This window comes from Falco peregrinus, chromosome 3 (genome assembly GCF_023634155.1).
Source record: "Falco peregrinus isolate bFalPer1 chromosome 3, bFalPer1.pri, whole genome shotgun sequence".
Taxonomy (NCBI): domain Eukaryota; kingdom Metazoa; phylum Chordata; class Aves; order Falconiformes; family Falconidae; genus Falco; species Falco peregrinus.
In genome coordinates, this window is record NC_073723.1 from 115,171,709 (window position 1) to 115,193,479 (window position 21,771).

Here is a 21,771-nt window from a genome sequence, read left to right on the forward strand (position 1 = left end):
TCCCCTGCTCCAGTTCCATCACATTCGCTCACCATTAGGCAGCAGCTGTGGAGCAGAAACCCTCACCTGAGCTCACCTCAAATCCAGTAGCTCCAAGGGTTTTATATCAAGTGATGATGCTTTAGGAAAAACTTGGGACTCTGGGGCTCCCTTCTGGCCCTTTCTGGGCATTTTGGTCCCACAGGCAGCCCCGCCGGGAGCTGGCTGAAGCATCTGAAGCCACACAGAGTGCAGCTGGTGGCAGCAGAGCCCGGCACAGGGCTGGGGAGAGAGATCTGGAGGAGGGTGAGTAGAAGAAAAAAGGCTTCAGGGCCAGGGAGACAGTTTTGTTTGAAAATTTATTGAAAAATGCAATACAAGAAGCAATACTAAACACTTATGTCTGTCTAAATGCTACGGCAACTTTCCCTTTGATTTACTATGAAAGTCCAAAATAACAGCTCCCATCACTAGTTGATCTATAAAGAACTGCCAATTTTAAAAGTTCCTATTTTTATAAAGAAGAGTGTAAACAGCTAGCCTAGACAATTCACAATTGCCTTAAAAAAATTTTACAAAGCTCCTTCATATTCTCAACTAAATTATTTATTTAAATTTTTTTTTTACTTTTTTTTTTTTTTACAAGTTTCATCTCTAAGGCTGGGACACTACCACCTCTTAAAGTAATTGTACAATTAGGAAAATCAGCAAACCACAGTTTATTAAAACCAGAAATCAGTCAGTCCTTTGCTAACACAGCTGCATTGGTCAGAGATTGCTATTTGGCAACCAGAGCTGCCGTTCCAGTTTAATGGAGGAGAACATGAGCTCCTTGCCTTCCTTTCTATAAAAACATTCATTCATATATAAATAGCTTCCATATAATGTATATTATACAATCAAGACAGTCTCTGGGTGAATTTGTAGAGTAGGAAGAGCTGGGAACATTCATATAAATAGACCTTCCTTTGCTGGTTTGTCCCTAGAAATGACACAGCACGCTAAGAGCCAAGGATGCTAAAAACCCGTCGGAGGTGGAAGGGGTGTGGGCAGCCCCCCCACGGCCCCGGCCGAGGATGGAAGAAGCTTCTTCTGCTCTTAATCTTCTTCCCAGGCTGCTGCTGCTGCTGCCATCCAGCTCCCGGGCTCGGGCTCTGCACGCAGGCGGCTGCGCAGGGGCAGCAGGGCTGGAAATCCCACGTGGGGTCAGATAGCAGCGTGATGGCAAAGGTCAGACGAGGCAATAACTTGTTTAAAATACTCAAGGAGAAGCAAGAACTTAGAAGGGGAAGCACGAGAATGAACAGCCTGGAAACAGTCCACCCAAAATCCAGGAAAAAAAAAATTAGGGTTATTCTAGTCTATGTGCCCTTAAAAAGGGACATGCGCAGCCACGGTCCTTTTGGAAAGGAACCACCTCTCGTGCCAGCAGGTTTCTCACCCCAGAAATCCCTGCTCAGGGTGTTTTGTCCTGCTCATCGTGCTCACCCCAACTGAACACCCAGGTTGTGACAGTCTTTAAGTGCTACGGACAAAACTCATCACGCTGGCTTTGTCTAGTAAAGCTCGGAAATACTCTAAATGACTACTCAGCGTGCCCGTTTACTCCTCAGGTAGCTGCTACAGGGTGAGAAGGAAGGAGCAGAGTGGCAAAAACCTAAGTTCCCAGCAAAGGGACATTGCTGGAGGGGTGCTCAGCATGACGGGCATTTAAGGCAAGCTAAGTTGAGGACAGCAGGGACACAGACCTGTTACAGGATCCGCGTTGCAGAGTAAGGAAGGGAAGGGCTGTTCAGACATAAATAGGAAGACTTAATCCCTGCGCTACAGCTGTGGAGCCCAGGACTCCCTAAATCCCAAGTCAGATGCCCGGTACCCAGTGGAGGGCAGAGCATCACCAGCAGGGACCGCGCGCACCCAGAGCAGCAGCTACTGGCGTGGGAATACTGGAGGCTGAGGAGGATTCAGGGCCAGCAAGGCTCAAAGAAAGCAAAAATCCAGCAGCTCCAGCGTTTTCAGCGTAAGTCTCCAATCAATACTGACAGCTTAATTAAAATTGCACCTGAATCTGAGAAGCTACACTAGCCCCAGTGTAGTTTGAAAGCTGTTTGCAGTTAAACAGCAAGTCGTTGCAGCCTGAGCTAAATCCAGTGACTTCTGAAACACATTATTCAAATTCATAATAGCAGAGAGCTTTTTTCTTTATTGCCATTTTCTTCCCATCCTCAACTGAGGAGCAGCGGCAGAGCACTCCATGCCCTCAGCTACCAATGTGCCACACTATATATATATTTAAAAAAAAAGAAATCACAACCTCAAAGTATACTAAAGTGTTCACAAGTGTCTGGGCAGAATCTTTACAATGCTTGTGGGCTGGTTTTTTGGGTTTTTTTTTTTTCCTTTTTAAATTTAAATGCTGGAAGGAGAAATCAGGGCATGATTAGAACATCTCCACAAAGCTCATAACGCAGCAGCGGGAACTCAGCCCGCGGTGCCACAGAGCGAAGCACATCCAGCTGCAAAGAAGTCGTTTTCTGGTCATCTCTACCACACTGGAGATGGGGCCGGTGGTCTGCAAGCTCAGCCTAAAGATGCAGACACTAACCCTGGTATCTCATTCCAGCAAGGTGGCCACGATGCCCAAGGAAGCCCAGACCCCGATGCCGGCGCGGAAGAAGGGGTGGCAGCACCTTCCCGTAGCTTGGCTCCAGCACCACCTGGCACCTCCTAAAATTTCTTGTTCGGCCTCTCCAAATACAGCTTCCAGGCCTAGGAAGGATTGTCTACAGGATTTTAAATTTAACGATAGTACGATAGATGCCCTGGTATATGGGTAATGCGTTTAGCTTTAAATAGCACTGTGAGAGGAGGAAAAAAACCCAACCCGTGACTTATAAAAAAACCCCCTAATTTATAAATCATGAACACAAACGAGTGAAAAACTATGACACTGAAAAAAAATCAGTTACTGTGAATGCTGCATAAGCCTACCTTAATAGCATTCAGAGTCCAAACACCTTAAATGCACGCTTCTAAGGGCTTTTTAATTTAACGGCATCTAGAAAACACAAACAGGTAGGCAGCACTCGGTAGAGACACACAGGAGGAAGGCGAGATGCTATCACAGTCCTCTTAAAGCTCTAAAATTCACAGTATAAGATACTTGAAGCAACTTCCAGTATTCCTTAAATCTAGTCAACTATCAAGATGTGTGCATAGGCTACACCACACAACCCTACTGTGTTCACACATCGGGGGCCTGAAACCCAACGGGGAGGAAAGTCGGAGCGAAGGCAGCAGCTCTGCCCTGCACGCCCAGGTATCGCGACTGGAGTCTCAAGCTCCCTAGAGCTAAAAAATAAAATAATAATAATAATAATAATAAAGAGGCAATCGGAAATGCTGCACAAAACTGAAGTCTGACTTGCTCTAAACTGACTCTCCCGGCAGAAGGACCCACGGCTTTTTGAAGGCGTGTAGGGATCCTGCACTTGGAATTATGCGTGGATGTGGCTTATCTCCGTTATCCCTGACAAGGCGGAGGAAATACGACTTAAAACAGCGACCCTTTGAGCCCTGTGAGGTGTGTCGGGTGTCTGTATCTGAAGAGGCTATGCGTGAGAGGGAATGCAAAATTGAAAACCTGTAAAAAATATTCAGTACAGTTAGAAATATGGCATACTTTTGTCACAATATATATATAAAAAAAAAACAAACAAAACCCTATATCTGACAGGATCCAGTGGAGTCTGGAAAATCCCAAGTAAAATGAAAAAGCGCAACTCCTAATAAATGATATGAATGTCTCTGAGTGTCAAGTCTTGTAAATCCGAGGTCTTTGTGCTCCAGGTAGTTTCTTGGTAGTTTTGCTGGGTTTCTTTTTCCTGGTGTTGTGTCTGGCAGGAACGCTTCCTAGAAAGAGACACGCACGGTAAGTTACAGCTCCCGGCAGCAGCTTTCTGGGAGAGAGAGGAGCCCCCTTCCCTGAAGGGGCTGGCGAGCAGAAACCAGAAGGTGAGTGACCATCAGTGGCCGGTGTGAATTCCGGCTCAGAGCCACCAGGCACCCTGCTCCCATCCCTGACGGGCCGTATTTGAAGAGCTGCAACCTCAGGAACCCTTGGGAAACCTGTGCCGTTTCGATTTAGGTTTGGAGAGTTAAAAAGCTCGACCACAGTGTCTGTTAAACCATTGCTGTCTCTCCTCTCGCCTAATTTGTTCTCGTTCTACCTCCTGAATCCCTGAAAGTACCAGCTTTGTCAGGATGAGGCAGGACACAGCAGGGCAGGGCAGCGCAGCACCGACCTGGGCAACACCAGTATCACCAGTGCGGGTGTTTACACCTTTACAGCATTGATGTGCGGGCAGAGCCCTGGGATTCCTCGAGCAGCTCTTTCCCCAAATCATCAAAACTGCAGAAAAGGGATCTTTCCAGGCAAGTCAGGAGCTTGGGATCCAGCTCAGGGGGTACCTGGCGCTGGTGCAGGCAGGGGTCTGCGTGACCCCTATAGCCCAGTGTGCTGCCGGTGCATCGAAGGTGCCTGCACAGGCAGCACAGCTGCATCGCAGGAGCCACGCCGCTTGTTTGAGACAATTTTGGCTCACTTCCACAGCAGGATTTGTCTGTATTTGTGACTGCTTCATGAGCCTTAAATGATTTAATAAGAACAGCCTGAGCAGGAGTCATCAACTAACAGTAATAATTTTGCTTAAACTTTGACCATATTTAGCCAAACCGTGCACGGAGATCGAGTCCCCCGCCCTGGGGCGGAGAGCAGCCCCCATCACGCATTGTACGTGGTCTTGCTACTTACACAGCCTCGCTACTCCTCTGCAATCTCTGTCTCCTGGTGCACAACCACTTTGGTCACCGACATGTCCGGGTGCTGCTCCTTGGCTGCTTTTATCGCCTGCGCTAGAACCTGGAAGAGGGCACGTTTCAGAGCATGCCACCGAGGGGCTGGGGCGGGGGGGATGAGAGACTATTCCTAACTGTGGGGAGGGAAAAACAAAAGTGAATCCGCTTCAGCTGCACAGTTTGGTGACTTTTGGTGCCATTAAAGATTATTTCTGGAAGAAAAAGCTGTTTTCTAAGAATATGTCACATCTCTCCACTGCCCCATGGTAGAAGATGGATGAGAGCAATTAAGCAAATCCTGTTTATTCTTCCAGCGAGTGTGATGATCATATTTTGGACATCTTGTCAAGACATTTTCTGTTGGAATTACTAAACTAGTTCTTGTCATACGAATATTCTCCAGCCCCATGATACTTGCAACTAAAATTAAATTCAAAGTATAATTCTCTGATGACAAAATCATCACTTCCAACACATGCTGGAGGCCAATGAGGCTGACTCATCAGAAAGGTTTCACATAAAGCTGATGAGATTTAATGCAGGTGCTGAGCACTATAAAATTACTTTTGGCACTATGCAGCAGCAATAGTGTTTCAGAGTTATAAGAAAATAAATGCATATCATCCAGATGTCACGGAAAACTTATTTTATGGGGTTTGTGGATATATTTTTTTTTAACATTGTACTTGTACAAAATCAAAACTTTGCTGCCAACACCAGTTTCAGAACAGAATTAAGCTCTTCTTGCCCAGCTACACAGCTGCATACTGTCAAAAGGCTATTTGTTACAGAAATCACTTCTGAAGTTTTGTTTCTACCCCAGTAAAATTCCCCTAGGTTATTTTCTGGTGAAGCTGACTTTGGAAAAGCAGTCTGTCTAATTTGTGACAGCTCTAAGAAGCTCTTTTGGACCGCATCCAAGCTCCTACCTGGTCGTGGTCTACATCTGCATCTCCTGTGATGACAATCCTCTTCTCAATCCGCGTCTCTGAAATGCCACCTTTTACAGTCTAGTACAAAAGCAAAACACTGCCATTAGTCTAGAAGTGGAAAGGAATTTGAGTGCACTGGGGCTGCCTCTCTAAAGACGGTATCCAAAAATAGCGTTACCAAACGCTGCCGCCATACCACGGCATCAGAATCACAGGGGAAAACTGCTGCTGCTCAAAGGAAAACTGTCAAATATTCATTTTCTTAGAACGGGGGCAGGGAAGAGCTTTCACTCACAGTACAGCTCTTCCCTGTTATCCCACAGGACAGTCAGAGCCCGTGTCCACAGGCTGCACTGCAAATTAACATATAATCCACAGTCCCACCTGAGTGCAGGCAGACCTGGGACCCTCGTGCTTTGTTTCAGGTATTAATCGCATTTTATGAAAGGAATGTTCAAAAGCTTTTTTTTTTTTTTTCCCCTGCTATTCAACTCTGCCCATCTATTATGTTGCTGGTTTTGTTGTTGTTGATGTATCGTGTTCCCGTGCTGTTACCTTCGTGATCTGCGTGGTGGTGGTGCTGCTGGTGGTTTCTGAAGTGATGGTCTGAGCAGTCAGCAGGATGCCAGGGTCTAAATCTCCATTACCACCATCTGTCTGTGGGACAGAAGGACAGGCCGTCAGCCTCTGTGGGCCGTGTGGACAGAAGCAGGGTCACCACATCGACACAGCAGGATGCAATCCCAGGGCAGAAACTCCTCTCCACCATGGACCGCGGGATGGAGCGAGCTGACCTGCGGCCAGCGGAGCTGCACCAGGACCGTGCAGGTCTCTGACGGCGCAGCACAAAGCCCCTGGGCTTTAAGGCTGGAGAAGCACAGATCCACAGCATCCCCCACAGAGGACCTCTGCCACCCCTCAGCCCGGGTGGGCTGGGGTACACTCAAATGTGGGCACGCGGCTGGTCATGCCCCTCCGTGCCAGGCAGCGTGCTTGGACCACAAAGGGAGCCCAAAGCAGACACCTCTCCCCAGCTGCCTGGGTCTGGGGACATCCACAAAGCCACAAAACCTGACTCAGAAGGGACTTGTAACCCGTCCTTCCTCCTGCCAACACCTTCCACATCACTCGCTTTCAACTCTGCAGGAGCAACGGACGTCCAGGTACTTGCTGAACCAAGAACTTTTCTAGCTGGTTACTCGGTTCCCAGCCCGCACGACTCGACCTTTCAAGTTCTGCTGAAAAACCTAAACCAAGTCACCCCCGGCCGTGTCTCCCTGGCCCTGCAGCACCAAGGAAGGCTGGGCAGCACGTGGGACCGTATCTGGAGTTACCACAAGGTGGGACTATTTCCCACAGACTGGAAGAAATCTCCATCATCACAAGCTGGTGCGGCACTTCCAGCCTTCTCCCAGCCCTGGGGACGCACTGGTCCTCATTTCCCAGTTAGACACGGTAACAGCAGCAACCGGAGCAAAACTCCTCTATTCAGCTAGTCACTCGCTGAGAATCGGGGCGATGTCTGGACACCCCTCTACTCATCCGGGAGGATGCTGAGCAGCCGCAGGATTCCTCAGGAATCCCAAATTACACAGGCAAGGTCCATGGGATACCCGCACCCAAAGCTGCATCCAACTTCACCGCACTCCAACAGCAGAGCATGGGCTGCTTCCAACAACCACAGTTATGACAGACCCAAGCTAACACAGGCTCCAAATTCTCAAATACATAAATAAAACCTACTTTAGATTGAGGATTAATTTTAACCTCAACAATGAAACCATCCCTGCATGTGTTGGTACCCCTCCACTAACATTTCTAGTTTCCAATCACCAGATACCCACTCTGCTTGCGTTTTATACCAAACTTTAAACCTGTTTCAGGCTCAAAACCTAAAGGACAATCAAATAATTTATAAACCAAGTTCTGAAGAGGCATAAACAGCAAGGAGAGCTGGGGAAAACGAAACAGGGCGTATCTTGCAGAGAAACAGCCAACTCAGGTTGACTCCGTACAACCAAATCTACAGCCTGAAGCCACCAGTGCTGAAGATAAATTCTGTTTGCACACACATCTTGAAAAAATAATTAACTCTTCTGGCATAGTGAAAACACTCTCTATGCTCCTCTAAAAATAGCAGATGCACCTGGAAATAGGGTCCATAGCATCAGTGAACATCTGCACTGTGACTCGGATGCTGAGAGAAAGGCGGGTGCTGCTGCCTCATCCAGAGGATCTGGAAACAAAATGCTTACTTGAGTTTAATTAAGCCCCTGGAAAATTAATCGGAACACACCTTACCTGTGCAGCTTCGTAGGTGATGGTCTTTGTCTCTGTGTGGACGATGGGGACTTCTTTTGTGGGAATTTCGCTTTTGACAGCGCTGGACACGTCGGAGATGGTGACCGTCTGTGTCTTCACTAGCGGTGGCTATGAGACAGGGTTAAAAACATCCCCGTAAAGACCCCGTTAGCATTTCTACATCTGACCAAGCCGCTGGCAAATGTTCTGACACTGATCTGATAAAAGCACTGTGGGAACCAAGGTTAGCCTGGAAATCTTTGTTTTTAAGCCTCTGGGACAACACACTGCTCAGAGGGCAGGGATCATGCGTGAGGATTAAACGGACAGAAGAATCCTCCGGACCAGCCCCAACACTGTGCCCTCGGGTCAGCCCAAGCGAGGCACTGAGGGCTTCACCAGTGTGCCACAACACCACTAAGATACTGTCTCCACTGATCACTAACTTTCTAATTACTAGAAGCTCATTGCCAGCTGCCAGTAAAAGATGACCCCCGTCTACTGATGACAATGTCAAGATTAACACAAACCCTGGGCAAATAGACGTGATCACAGCTAAGAAGCTTTATCCTGACTGCAAGTGAAACACAGTATTATTAAAAATCCTCCTCAGACCCTAGGTCTTTAACTTTTATTAAATCAATGTCAGACAACTCAGAAACACGACATCTCGAGTGAGAAATGGGGAGGGGGGAAGAGGAATCAGTCGTTCCACCACCTGATAATTACCCGGAAGAAGACAAGAGTTAGTTCAGACCCACAGGGTTTTCCCAGAGGGTTCGATTTCTGCTCACCGTCCCCAAACCTGACAGATGCCACCGTGATTGTTAGCGGGGGAAGTGGGCACCTACTTAACCATAAGCAATTAATATCAACACTGAAGCAGGCAAAAATATCTCCCATGACGGGGAGCAGAAAGGGGATGTCAAAGCTTCACGTTCACAGTGTAAAAGCACGTTTGACAGCGCTTCAAATTTGCTCTGCTGCGCTAAGGCTCAGCCTCCGGTACAGCAGGAGATAGCAAAAACCTTAAGGAACTAAAATTACATGCCTTTGGAGCCTAAATATTTCCCTTTTGGGGGATGCAACAGGATGCTCTGATCAAAGAAAAGCAAAGGGCATTGTGCTTAAATTGTATTTAATGCAAAGATAAATTGAGAGGGACTTGTGTGCACCGACCGGGAGATTAACCAGCTAATTAGCTCCAAGCATGAGTCCGAGCCAAGCAAAGACAACTCCTCTCGGGGTCTGTGGCATCTGCTTGCTGCAGTGTTCGGTTCCCGCTCCAAAGCCAGCCGGGGTGGGGAGCAGGCGCGGGAGCTCACTACCTGGAAGCAGCGAATGACTGCCGGCAGCCCGTTATTAACGTCGGCGTCGTGACACTCGCCGTTTAGCTTTCTAAAGGCAAACCTGTCTTCGCCATCCTCTGCCACCTCCTCCTCTCCTCCCCAGGGCTGCCGGGGAGGTGCGGCAGGGCTGGGGGGGGGCTCCAGCTCAGAGAGCTCCGAGTCCTTCTCCACATCTGCACAAACCCCCTTTCCACATCTCAGGTCCTCCTCACTCGCGGGGAGGCTGGGAGCTGCCGCCTCCTCCTCCTGGCTGCTTAGGGAGGAAGCACCAAAGGCACGGCTGGGGGAAGGCTCTGAGGCGGGTGGCACGGGGGTCTCACTAAAAGCTACCGACTGCTTTGAGCCCCCCCCAGCAAAGCCAGTGTTAACACTGCTCCGCTCTGGCACTGCAGCCACATCCTCTCTGGAGAGAAAGTCACTCATTCTCTAAAAAGAAACGAATATACAAAAAAAGGCCAGAGAGAGAGAGAGAGAGAGAGAGAGAAAGAAAGAGAGCGTTAGGGAGAACAGGAGGTCATGAAGCATAAAGGCAAAAACATATTTCTTATAATATATCACATCTCCAGTAACACATGCAACAGCAGTGGGACCAGGCACTCGAAAGCTTGAAAACCTTTGTGCTCTGCGATGTGTCCAGTGCATGTACTGACACAGCCCTCCTGGTACGTCAATAACCCCCCTCTCCTCAAGTTCAAGGAATTAATATTAAAACAACTCTCTGCCCCTAAAGGAAGAGCCACTGCTAAGCACTTTTTGCCCAGTTTGGAAACAGGAATAATTTCAGTGTAGCAAATGGGGACTTGTGCACATCCAAAATTCACACATGCTTTAACAAACCCCACCGCCTGCACCAAAATCGTACCCCAATTCTGCTTTTAACTCCTTTAAATATTTTACACGGTGTTTTAAGTTGCTTGTGGAGGTTAAAAGAATAAGGCCAGAATTACTGTGCACGGCAATCTCCGGAGCCAGTGCTTTGCTCTTTTCCTCACCCCTGGGAACACTCACGCTTCCGAGCACCCCCCTTGCTGTTGGTCTCTGGGATAACTAGCACAGATGATGGCTTTGGTAAAATTATTGTAAGAATATCTACCAGTTAGTATTGAAATCAAGCACTTTGATTACCAAGAGGCTCCGGAATTAGCACGGCAGTCTGGTCATCTGAAAGAATTTGTACCGTTTCTTCAAGACAAAAACCAGTTCAATTAACTCAGCACAAAACTTTTCAGCTGAGGAATAAAGAAACGCGCCTTTAAGCTGGAAAGCTGTTCGTGCTGGTGTGCGCCGACCCCGCCACCACCGAGCACGCCGCTCCGCTCGCTGCTCTGCAAGCTGCGTTCGACCATTGATTTGGGAGCACCGAAGTCTTTGTAACGTATTTTATCCCCAAAGCGGCTGGTGCACGGGACCTTGGCAGCAGCTAAACCTCCCGAAGGTGCAACATAACCGGCATTTGTGATGGTGCCTGGGAGAGGAGACCGGTACCGAAGCAGCGCAGCCCTCCCAGAAGCAAGTGAGCACGCCTGGAGCACCTGAGATATTTGGGAAGAGCGTGCCAAGCCAGCGGGTTTAACCAAGGCTGGTGCTATTCTGCTCTCCGTTCGTCTCGTTAGCAAAGGTCTCAACTAGGTCTTCTCACATCTCTGGGAGCTCTCTAGCCAGGAGGGAAGCCACAGTGACAGAAGAGAAGAGTTAAAGCATGAACAAGACAGCAAGCCTTAGCAAAAACCAGCTCTTTGCCTGGGTGCCCGAGCGATGAGCACCGCATATGCGCAGAGAAGCAGCGTTTCAGTCCCCAGCAGTGGCTACGGTCCTACCCTGTGCTAGAAACTGTGTTTCTCTCATCACCAACATGGAAAGTTGCCTTCGAGGAAGGGCAGAATAAGCTGTTACGGGCACCTCCAATTTGACACATATCAGAGTCATCACATCATCCAGCATCAGGGAACAAGGAGGGAAAAGACCCAGAGGGATGCTGCTTCATCAGTGCCATTACTCTTTCTTCTCAGTAATTAACCTCACAGTTGATTTTTGGTAACTTTGTATAAAAATAGCCACATACCTGTTCATCCAAAACCAGCGATTAAATTTTCATACAAGCACAGCAAGTCCATTTTGTCAACTGTTAATACCACCACCAGAGTTAGAGTAAGACAAAAACTGCTGCCTCACTCTCTATTAAGAAGACTCTCTGGGCAACCAAAAAACTGTAATTTGTGCTTAAAATGCGAGGTCTGAAGCCTGTGGATTATCCGGTAGGATGCATTCTCTGTACATCAGAAGCTTTCACCCAGACTGACCCCATCTAATGGCACAGTTCAATAGTGCACTAAGAATAGGAGCTACTTTATGTAGGAACAAATAGATGCTAATTTTAGTATCATTTCAATAAATGACTCTTCCACTGTTCCTCCCGGGTATTTTTCAGTTCCCTGCTGCTTTATGCTGCAGATAGATTACCTGTAAGATTTTTATCCATTAAGACTACCAGCCTCGGGCTTCCCTTAAATTCTTGGGATGTTGCTTAGGAAAACGCATTTAATAGGAGTGAAGGGAGAGCGATCAGCACTGTGGCGATCAGGTCAGACCGCACACACGGGGAGCGTTATTTCTGATCAAAACCCACTTTCATACATGCTCTGCCAAAGGTATATCCAGATCTCACCCCCATTTTATTTTGCCTAACGCAAGATAACCACGCTGCAGTATTTCACAAACCAGAACAGAACAGAGGTCAGCAGCTTTCAGCACGCGTGTCTTCATCTTGCTTTAAAACCTGAATTTATGTGCTGCCAATATACTGATCTTCCCTTAATTATATATGCTATGTCTTGTAAATTAATCACGGGACCTTGAGAAGACACATCTGGGGTTTAATGGAAAATGCCTTAGGAGTGAGATTTCCTTGCAGAACAGCTGGGGCACGACTCGGCCGCGAGGGAGAACCACAGATAAACCAAGGCAGATTAAGCAGCTACACAAACGCAGATCTAGTTGAGAGACAAACATTTGTACACAGTCAAAACAGCTTCCCAGCTCCCTTTCGTACACAGAAAAAATAATTCACGGTTTGGAAGTATCTTGTACAGTAAAAGCATAAAGGAAGGGAAAAGCTTAAATGCAGCCTATGGCGACCATATACTGGCCGTCGGCAGAGCGAGTGCGGCAATAAACATGCAAGCTGTAAAGACAGACTGAAATCCTGATAAGATCAACTGATCAGTAGCACTTTTTTTCTTGCCTTCCTATTCCACTGGTAAGAAGATAAGACCACTGAAAGGTATCTGTTTCTATATAAAATTATCTATTTACATACACTTAAAAAAATACCCCAAACCTACGTTTGTTCCTGTAGTTAAAGAAGCAGTTTGCAGGTAGGCTAGAATATTATCATTCTATTAAAAAAAACCAACCAACCAAACACAAAAACAATCCCTAGGAATTTGAGCATCTGATCTTATCAAGATTTATTTTAATGCAAATGCAAGAGCATTCCTATTTTTAGGGCTCAGATTTGCAGAGTTCCAAGCTCTCCTGGAGACCCACGAAACCTGAGAGTGCCTGGGCTGCAAACTGCTCATCTCCAGAGACACAAAACCAAACCAGCGACGCCTAAAATCAAGCGTGAAGCAGACTATTTGCACAAGCCATACACAGTGTAAAGAAAATACAGGACAGGATGCAACGCCCCAGAAGAAACAAATCGAACCAGACATGAATGCAACTAAAAGATCCGCCTGCTAAATACAAATCTTTGTGCACCTGATGCTGACAAATACCAAGGATACAGCTTAAGCGTTACGGTGTAGTGACACACAGTAATTCAGACTGGGGATAAATTAATAACAGGCTTAACTGCATGGCTGATACCAGCGACCAAAAAGATTTATTTGGCTTAAAAAGTGGGTTTGTATACATTTGTTTGCCTGTATTTTTTCCAGAACCTACCAGTTTGGATCAGGATATACCAGCATGACCCAGCAGCTCAGCTGCTTTCTGCAGGACTGCTGCTGCCTCTCTCCCCCCAGAAATATCCAATTATCCTCATCCCAAACCAGACTCCTACCCTGCAGGAAACTTACGGACTGTTAAAATGACGTCAACCTGCCCATCACCGAAGACACTGGATAAAAATTGATGCAAGCATGAAATTGCAGTGCACGCTAACTCCCTACACCACCACATGAACCGCTATAAATTCCAGCCGGTTTGGGCTTCCCGGTCCCCTTCTTTTTCACTATGGCCCTGCAGTCGTTAGCGCTGGCGCGTGTTATTAGGTTATCCCCGAACAAGTACCCGCACAAGCTCACAGGCTCAGTGTGACCGTCTACAGATGCACAAGTAGATGACATTGCTTTTGCAGCGAACCGCACTCACCGGTGAGAACTCCCAGATCAAATGATGCTCAATCTCACAGCTGTCAGAGCACTTGGGTAAAAAGTATTATAAAAGCAGAAAACAAGAAATCCTTATTTCACAATACCTGCTATGCCTCACAGAACTGCTTTGCCTTAAGGACAGAAGTTAAAAAAACATTTAGAAGCCGTTCAACAAACCCTGGCATTTGAAAATTATGGCCATTACCTATGGATCTGCATTTTTGGATGTTTTTTTTTTTTAATTGCCATTGATCTGATCACAACATCCTGACCAGCCTAGTCAGACGACAGAAGAATAAAAGAGATTTTGAGTTAAAAGAGTTAAAAGTAAGGCTAGAAAATACACAACAAGCTTAAAAAGATGGAATTGCTGTCATGAATAGGAATCCCAGGATATCACAAGATACACAGCAGCCACCTCCGACCCAACGCATCAACTACTTGGCAACATGAAACAACCTCAAGATCAACACTCCAATTATTAAAATCAGGTTGATGAGCAGTATGATTCCTCTCCCCATCCACCCCGATCCCCTTCCCATCCTTTTTGTGGGGCAGGTACCCTTGGATAAGGGGCTTCTTATCCCAAATTCCCTCTGCAGAGAACAAAACTGCTTGTGGCGTTGCACAAACTGCCTCGGGTTTGCTGTAGCAGCAGCAGGTGAGAAGAGTGGGGTTTGTAATGATACCATCGGAGTTTCTGACGGACACTAATCCCACGCTGCTGCGTTTCACTTGCTTCGTTTTGTAAATAAAGTTGCAGCTCCGGCGCTGGGCTCATCCAAGAGAGCAGCAGCACGAGCCTCGCGCTGCTCCGGCGCAGCCACGTTTGCCTCCCTGTCATCGCCCACGACAGCGCGGGACGAGCCGAACGGCTGACCCAGAGGTACGTAACCTCACAGAAGAAAAGTTGGGAGTTCAAATTAAAACCGACTCGATACAGCCTCTAGACACAACCTCAGGCAGCCCCAACCAGCTCAGACCAACCGGAGGCTTGCATCGTATGACAAGCAGAGGAATGGTGGTTAATTGGGAACTGGTTAATTAGAAACAGGGTTTCTTGACTTACAAAAATAGAAAGGCGCATTTTTGTCCTCGGATTAATTCAACGTGCGGGGCAGAGGCTCTCACCGTTGCATTGCGTGGCACTTCTGCTCGCGGAGCAGCATTCTGCAAATGATTTTTCCTACCGCCCAGTCTCAGAAGCAAAGGAGAACGTGTCAGTGTCATGTCAGGTACGCAGCTGAGCGCTGAACCTTCTGACCGCTCTGCGAACAAGCCTTGCTTAAACCAAGCCGGATTTAATCCTCAATTGAATTATCCTGGCCAGCCTGAGAGCACGCGCTGGTCACCGCAGCCCTGTGTGTCCCCTCTCCCCAGGAGCACGAGACCCACACCAGAGCACCCAGCAGACGCTGAAGGCAACTGGGAAGGAACTGGGGTCCGATGCCTTGGAAAAGCAACACTGAGGGTGTGTTGTACACAGCTTTTTTGTTAATAAGCAGTGGAAAGAAGAATCTGATTTGCAATAACATTTATTAATGATAAATGTACATATTTACAAGGAAAAATCTGAGAAAAAATACAAAACTGAAAAAGTGTTCCAAAAGAGAGCATTTTAGGTAAAAAAGAAAGTGTTTTTAGTCCCCACAAACTGATCCAACACAACTACGTACCACCGCTAGGAGATCCCAAAGTGGCACAAGGCAAGGCTAGTCCTTCCTTCCAGCTTCACAAGCCAAGACAGATGCCAGCAGGGACATGAGAGAAGCCACCGCTGCCGGGTTCTCCAGTGTCACCCACTAGTAAGTCCAGACCAAAGAGTTTCTAAACAAACCCCTAATAACCCTTCTTTGGGCTAAATTCTTCCAGAAAGCATCCGACCTCATTCTGTACATCAGAACAGGTGCCATCAACTCATGCCCAGGAAAAAAAACCCAAACCAATAAACCAGGGGAATAATTCTCAGAGCGACAAATTACTGGCCCTTCCGTGAAGCACAAGACGCTTTGCCCACAAGCTCCTCGAGCAGACCTGCGGTGCGGCCACAGCAAGGCCAGCCCAACCTCGCTCCTGCGAACACAAACGGCTCCCTTGGTGCCACGCCAAGGAAATCCACCCCTCCTCATCATTTCAGGACAAGAGGCAACCACGGAATCCCTGCTCTTTAGGGTCATCCCATCACTTACTGCACAAACCGCACGGGCGGAGAGCTGGTCTCACCTTAACTCTGTACCCTAACCCGACTCTCAGTTCATCTTCTACCGACCTGCAGGGCAAAGCCGCACACGGCAGGGGATGCAGACAACGCCGTCATTTATCTCTTCACTTTTAGTAACAGAAAAGAAAAAAGGGATGTTGCTTTACACTAATGACCGCCACATACCAAGCCCCAGGCCCGCGGCAGCCTCGGAGCAAAATCGGAGTTCCAAGCAATCGGCTCTGGCACGCTGGCTGCTTCAAAATACTAATGTCTGCTTTTTCCTAAAGCACAAGAAACTATTCTGCATTTTATCTGGTGCTCGGAAGAGATGATATTGGGGTGAGAAGATTCAGAAAGTGAGCACAGAGCCAAGCACCAACTTTGGGATGGAAAATGCCGAAGCCTCGGCAGCCGTAACCGGATCCCACAGGTCAGCACCAAAGAGCTTCGCTGCAGCCGAGCGGCCACACCACAAACCACTGGGAAAGTCCAATTACCATCAACGCTGCCCGCAGTCTTACCGCAGCTACAGCACCAGCGGGCCAGATCAAGGAAACGTCATTTTCTGCAGCAGGTCACACTGAAAAATGAGGATTTCTCATGCCAACTGGGATGAGGTTAGGTCCTGCAGACCTTCCCGGCTTCCCTCTGGAAGGGATAACTGAGCTCTCCATCAGTCGCCGCCTGGCACCGCACCGGCCCCGGATGAAGGGGCTGCGTTAACCCCCATCACGTGGGGCCAGTGACGGTGCTGGGGCAGCCGCCGGGGGGCTGCCGGTGCTTTGCAGCAAGTTTGTTCCTGAGGCAAAAAGGGAGCAAAGTATATGTGTTGGTTCCGTTACGAAGACCTCTGCCCTTCAACAAGCTGGAGCGAATCAACCCTCCCTGTGCATGGGTACAACTGCAGCATCCTGAAATCCCTTCTTTCAGCACCACATCCTGCACGGACATCAAGGGAAAAGGGTGAAACCAGGAATGAACCAGCACAGCACCGACGTGTACCAGACACATAATGTGCAGGAATGGGATATATAATGCGGAGCGAAACCTCACATGGATTGCCACAGGGCACGTCTGGAGCTCCCCGACAAGCAAACGGGATAGAAAGCAGGGGAGCGACCGGCAAAGGGGCTGGAGTGCAGCGGGCACGTCGCTGTGGCGTTGAAGGGATGAGGGTTCTGTTCCTGGCAAACTACAGGCTTCCCCTGTCAGGAAAGATCGTGTCCACCCAGATGAATATAGATAACTGGCCTCTAAACTGCCAGAGAAATATAAAGCATTTGTTCAGTTCCTTTATCTGCAGTGATAATTGTTATATAAATCCAAAAAATGTTCCTGAGCATTCTCAGAGCATAAAGTTTCAAAGTTATTTTTGCTGATAACAACCAGCCTTATCTCAAGATTAAAAAAAGAAAAAGCGAGAGAGACCGTTTCAATTAAGAAGTTGAAGAATTGAGTTTGAATGACGGAGCGCACCTCTCATCACTCTGGGTACGACACCCTGAGCACTATGTTCAAACATTGCTCCGGGCAAACATTTTTAGACTTCAGATCCTTTGGAAACGATAGATAGAGCTACAGAAACCATGGCTTTGCAAAAGCCACCAGTATGGCTTCGAAGTACTTGTCAGTGGTTCAGGAGAGCATACACAGTAACCCCGGCAGCGCCCAGAGCAGCATCACGGCCACAAACCCTGGCTACCGCTTCTGGAAGGAAGCGGGTGGGTGTTTGAGCTGCTCTTCTCCAGGAAACGTGGACACAAAATGGACAGAGAGATCCAAACAACTCCTGTCCCTTCCCTCTCCGTGCCAGGCTGGGGAGAATGAACAGTCCCTGTTTTTCACCGTGTCTGTTCCAGTTTTGGGAAGGAGATTCAGGCAGGGAATCCCAGCCAGAAGCATCCCCCGCCGGCTTCTTCCATCCTGCATCTTCTGCACAGCACGTGGTCCCTCAGCATCCTTCCCCACCTCTCGTCGCCAGGGCCCACCTGCTCAAGATAGCTTTCCTAAAACTTCACGCTGCGCTTGCGGGAGCTGAAGCGCATCCTCAGGCGTGCTCCTCGGAGGTGGGCATGCTGCCCCCCCAGCAGCACCCTCCGGCCGCTGCCCATGCCGACAGCTCTCCTCCGCACCACGGCACACCTCTACAGCCACCCAGCGACCCCCACACCCCCAGTCGCTGGAAAGAGGAAGACTGTGTATTAAAGGCAGTGTATCGAAAAGGGACAAGACCTTCCAGTGGAACATCAGCGGTCTCAGAAAACAAAGTCCTAAAGGCACAAACCGGTGAACTAATCGGAGCGGGTTACAAGAGTCATTGGAAAGATTCCTGCAAGAGTCAAATGAAGGGTTTTCACCAGCAACCTAAGTTTTGAGACGGCGTTTAGAGAGCCTCAACCTGTACACTGAGAGCAAGAGAGGTGGCTCAAGAGGTCCGTGATACGCCACGGTCCTTCGGATCAGACAGCACATGCCATAGTTGCCTTATGTCTTTTTCCTGCAAGCTTATCTGCTAGCTTCCTAAACAACACTGTTCACACAGATACAGATCTATAAAGGGTTATAAATACAAGTATTTATATATATTCACACATTTTAGTCCCTGTAATAAAGGTCTACTCCTTCCTCTCCTGTGCTGCTGGCACAGCTACCAACACTGATGGTGCTGGTGGCTGTTCTCAGAAGTAATTGTGTCTACACAATCCTCCAGAGAACGCAACAGAGAGCTGATTACTACTGAAAGGAGAAGCGGTTGGCTCAGCTCAGTCCCACAATGACTATATACAGAAAAGAAAGCCCTCAGACACAAAGTCCCATCTCCCCTCCAGCTCGCAAACCAGTTCCGCAGCTCATCTCTGAGCCTGCGCAGCTCAACCAGGGTAACTGGGATAAACGTCAGCATCATCCAGACAGTTACATTTGTAGGCAATAAACAACAAGATGCATGCAACGAGTTTGTTAAGAGAAGTCAAAACAATTGATGGCTTTAACATTAGAAGCGTATCCTGATGTGGTAAAGTCAACATGCTAACAGAGGAGACGTACCTAACAGCGGGTTACTCCATTCCTGTGACCTAAGCAAACATGCGTCAGTTAGTTCAACACAAATGAAATCAAACACATCTGAAGCGCACCAAGACCGCCAGATTCAGAAAAATGATTCATCTATGTTTACAATAAACATTTCCTTGCAATGGGTTTTCTCCTACAAGACGACTTAACTTTCTTGGAAACAAGAACAGGGGTGCGAGAGGGAAGCTGCGATGCTCTGCGGAAGCCTTCCCCCACTGGGAAAATGAAGTCGCCTGTCCCTGTCTCTAAGTTAACACTAACAGCAGCATTGATAATCAGCACTTTTTATTTAAATACCAATCTGAGTTTCCTAGAAAAGGAGTGGTTATGGATTAGATTCGGCAGATTGCTGCAAAGCCTCTTTTGGACCAGTACCAAATGTTGTTCTTCAGCCTGTGAATGCCTGATATTTAAAGTGACAAGCTTAAGAGCAAGTCTCCAGCAATTCCTACGTGAAGTCTACGGGGGCTGAAGAAGCAAACGTCTCCTCCTGTGTATTTACACTCCCCGTCTGCCCTCTGACAGCAACCGGGAACACAGGTCAAAGAATTTGCTTTTGCACAGTAGGAAACTTCTGGATGGACCTGGCAATCCATGACCACTCCTGCCAGGTCCCGGATCACAGCTACACAACAACAGACAGCGGGATTAACACGGCGGCCGCAGGCGTCCCTCCCTGGGACAGCGAGATACGGAGATCAAAGACCAGGACAAGGAAGATACAGCAGAGGCTATGGCCGGGGAATTCAGGAGCTTTGGTCTTGAGGTTTCAACATGACCCTGTTGCCACTCAGAGAAAGAGCAGCCACCAAACAGTCAGTGCTACGACCAGGAGAAAGGACATCATAAAGGGAATACGTGGAGAAGGAAAAATGCTAGAGTACAGCTGACACTTTCTGAGTGATTTCTGCTCTTCAGGAATTGGAATAGAAACCTTTGGAAGAGTTTCTTCACTTGCTGGCCGGGGAAAGGCTGTCTCAGTAGGTATCTCCTGCTTTTTTAGCTTGTCTTCGTCCTGTACTAACAGAGGACGTTGCTGTGTCTGCTTTCATGGTAGAAGATCAAGAAAGACAGAGAGAGATGAACAAAAATGACAGATGGAAAGTGCCCAAAATGATACTTGGAGGTGTGCAAAGCGTTAGGACAGCTTTCTTCTGAACGTAAAAATAAACTGCCCTGGAGAGCAGAGATGCTGGTGCCTTGGGTCACACCAGTCTCAGAGCTACAAAATCTAGTCCTCTCTGCAGAGCTTGTGAACACCTGCATCAGGATCATGTGTGTTTTGTCACAAACCTCTGGATCATGATCCCTGCCCTCCCAGAAAAGTGTATGCTCAAAGCCTGCTGAAGTGTTTTGGAATTGGAATGGTTGAGAAAAACGCTCGAGGCATTAGAAATAGAAATGGCGTAGTACAAAATGTGGTCTCTGGCAGCTTCCTATTCTACAGTGCCCTTAAAAAATAGCGTTTGTTAAATATCATTGAACATCCAGACTGCAGTGCAGATACAAAATGCTTTTTCAAAGTTCTGATGACAGTATCAAAATTTCAATTGTTTTGAAAATTCTACTGGAACGAGTGAAAAAATTGTTAATCTTAGAAATCCCGAGCGTGGTTCCATGTGGGATGGCAGTAGGAGCATTGCAAACTCCTTGAATTTTGCTCCGCACTTCAGCACTTGTGTTTCTGGAGTCTGAAGAATGTAAAAAACCAGAATGAGTAGATCATCACACGGGATCATGCAATGGCTCTAGTACTTTTGTGGAAGAAAGAAAAGATTGTGGGAAATGCTGCTGTTTAGTAACTCTCTATCCCTTTAGTTTGCCAGACCTGGTCAAACCCAAGTGCGCCTAGGAGAGGAAAAACTTGGCTCTAAGCTCTCTCAGTTGAGCTAGCCTTCTTTGATCAGTGCAGTATTTTGGGACTGGTTCTTTGCACACCCCTAAGTGATGAGTACTGGGGAGAAAATAGCTGGGAGACTGGGCAGCAAAAGAAAATATAAAATGCAAGAGTAACATGATCATTAAAACAAAAAACGGAAAGACAACATAAAAAGAACAGGGTACAGTTAAACTTTCATAATTGCTTTTCTCTCCAAATACACGGTTATATCTTTCATGCAGCTTTTTCGAACCAGCCATGCACCAAAATAAGCAAAATCGAAAGCTGCAAAAGCTGCAGCAGTGCAAAAGTCCTCTCGGTGTGAGTTATGAAACTACTTCATGTAGCCAAAAGAAAAAAAAAATGTCATCCAGCAGCTGCTGTTGAGTTTTTGCTTGGTGCCATTGCAATAGCAGAAGTCTGGTTCAGAAGCACATATCAGAACAGCAGCTTTACCTCAAGCCCACCAACCTGTCTCTCAGAAGATAGGACAGTGACTTTCTTGACCTGGACACACAAAGCGTGTTAAGGTTCAGTTGTCTTGCAATAAAACATAGCGGAACAGCAGAAAAGCAGCCCCTGGCAGAATACCCTTTGGCCACTACAACAGGGTGAATATACCACCATGAGCAGAAGAATTGGGAATGCTTTGCAGCATTATTTACCATCCTTAAACATGCGCAGGTGAAGGGAAGCACCCTCCCCTGGTAAGAGCCTGGTGAAGATGCATTTCTGGAAGTTCACAGCAGAACGTGTCCACCTCAGAGCCAAGACCACTTCAGAGAGGATCAGATTAAGGGGGAACTTCTAGAAATGCAAA

The 21,771-nt window shown here is 47.5% G+C and overlaps 1 protein-coding gene across 39 annotated transcripts in view; it reads right to left on the reverse strand.

The window, feature by feature from the left end:
• Positions 1 to 319: 319 nt before the first annotated feature.
• The window catches only part of EPB41 (erythrocyte membrane protein band 4.1), a 96,573-nt gene continuing 75,121 nt past the window's right edge, over positions 320 to 21,771 (reverse strand). For 28 of the 39 annotated variants that reach the window (XM_055798464.1, XM_027787997.2, XM_055798457.1 and 25 more), the window contains 6 exons: positions 9,398 to 9,844; positions 8,070 to 8,198; positions 6,324 to 6,425; positions 5,766 to 5,846; positions 4,793 to 4,900; positions 320 to 3,891 (listed from right to left, as the gene is read on the reverse strand). In XM_055798464.1, coding sequence (XP_055654439.1) covers positions 4,802 to 4,900; positions 5,766 to 5,846; positions 6,324 to 6,425; positions 8,070 to 8,198; positions 9,398 to 9,844 — 858 coding nt within the window. In that variant the 3' untranslated portion in view covers positions 320 to 3,891; positions 4,793 to 4,801. Of the gene's footprint in view, positions 3,892 to 4,792; positions 4,901 to 5,765; positions 5,847 to 6,323; positions 6,426 to 8,069; positions 8,199 to 9,397; positions 9,845 to 19,340; positions 21,050 to 21,407; positions 21,459 to 21,771 lie in introns of those variants that run through there. The other 11 variants (XM_055798466.1, XM_027788022.2, XM_013299877.3 and 8 more) reach the window with 4 other exon arrangements.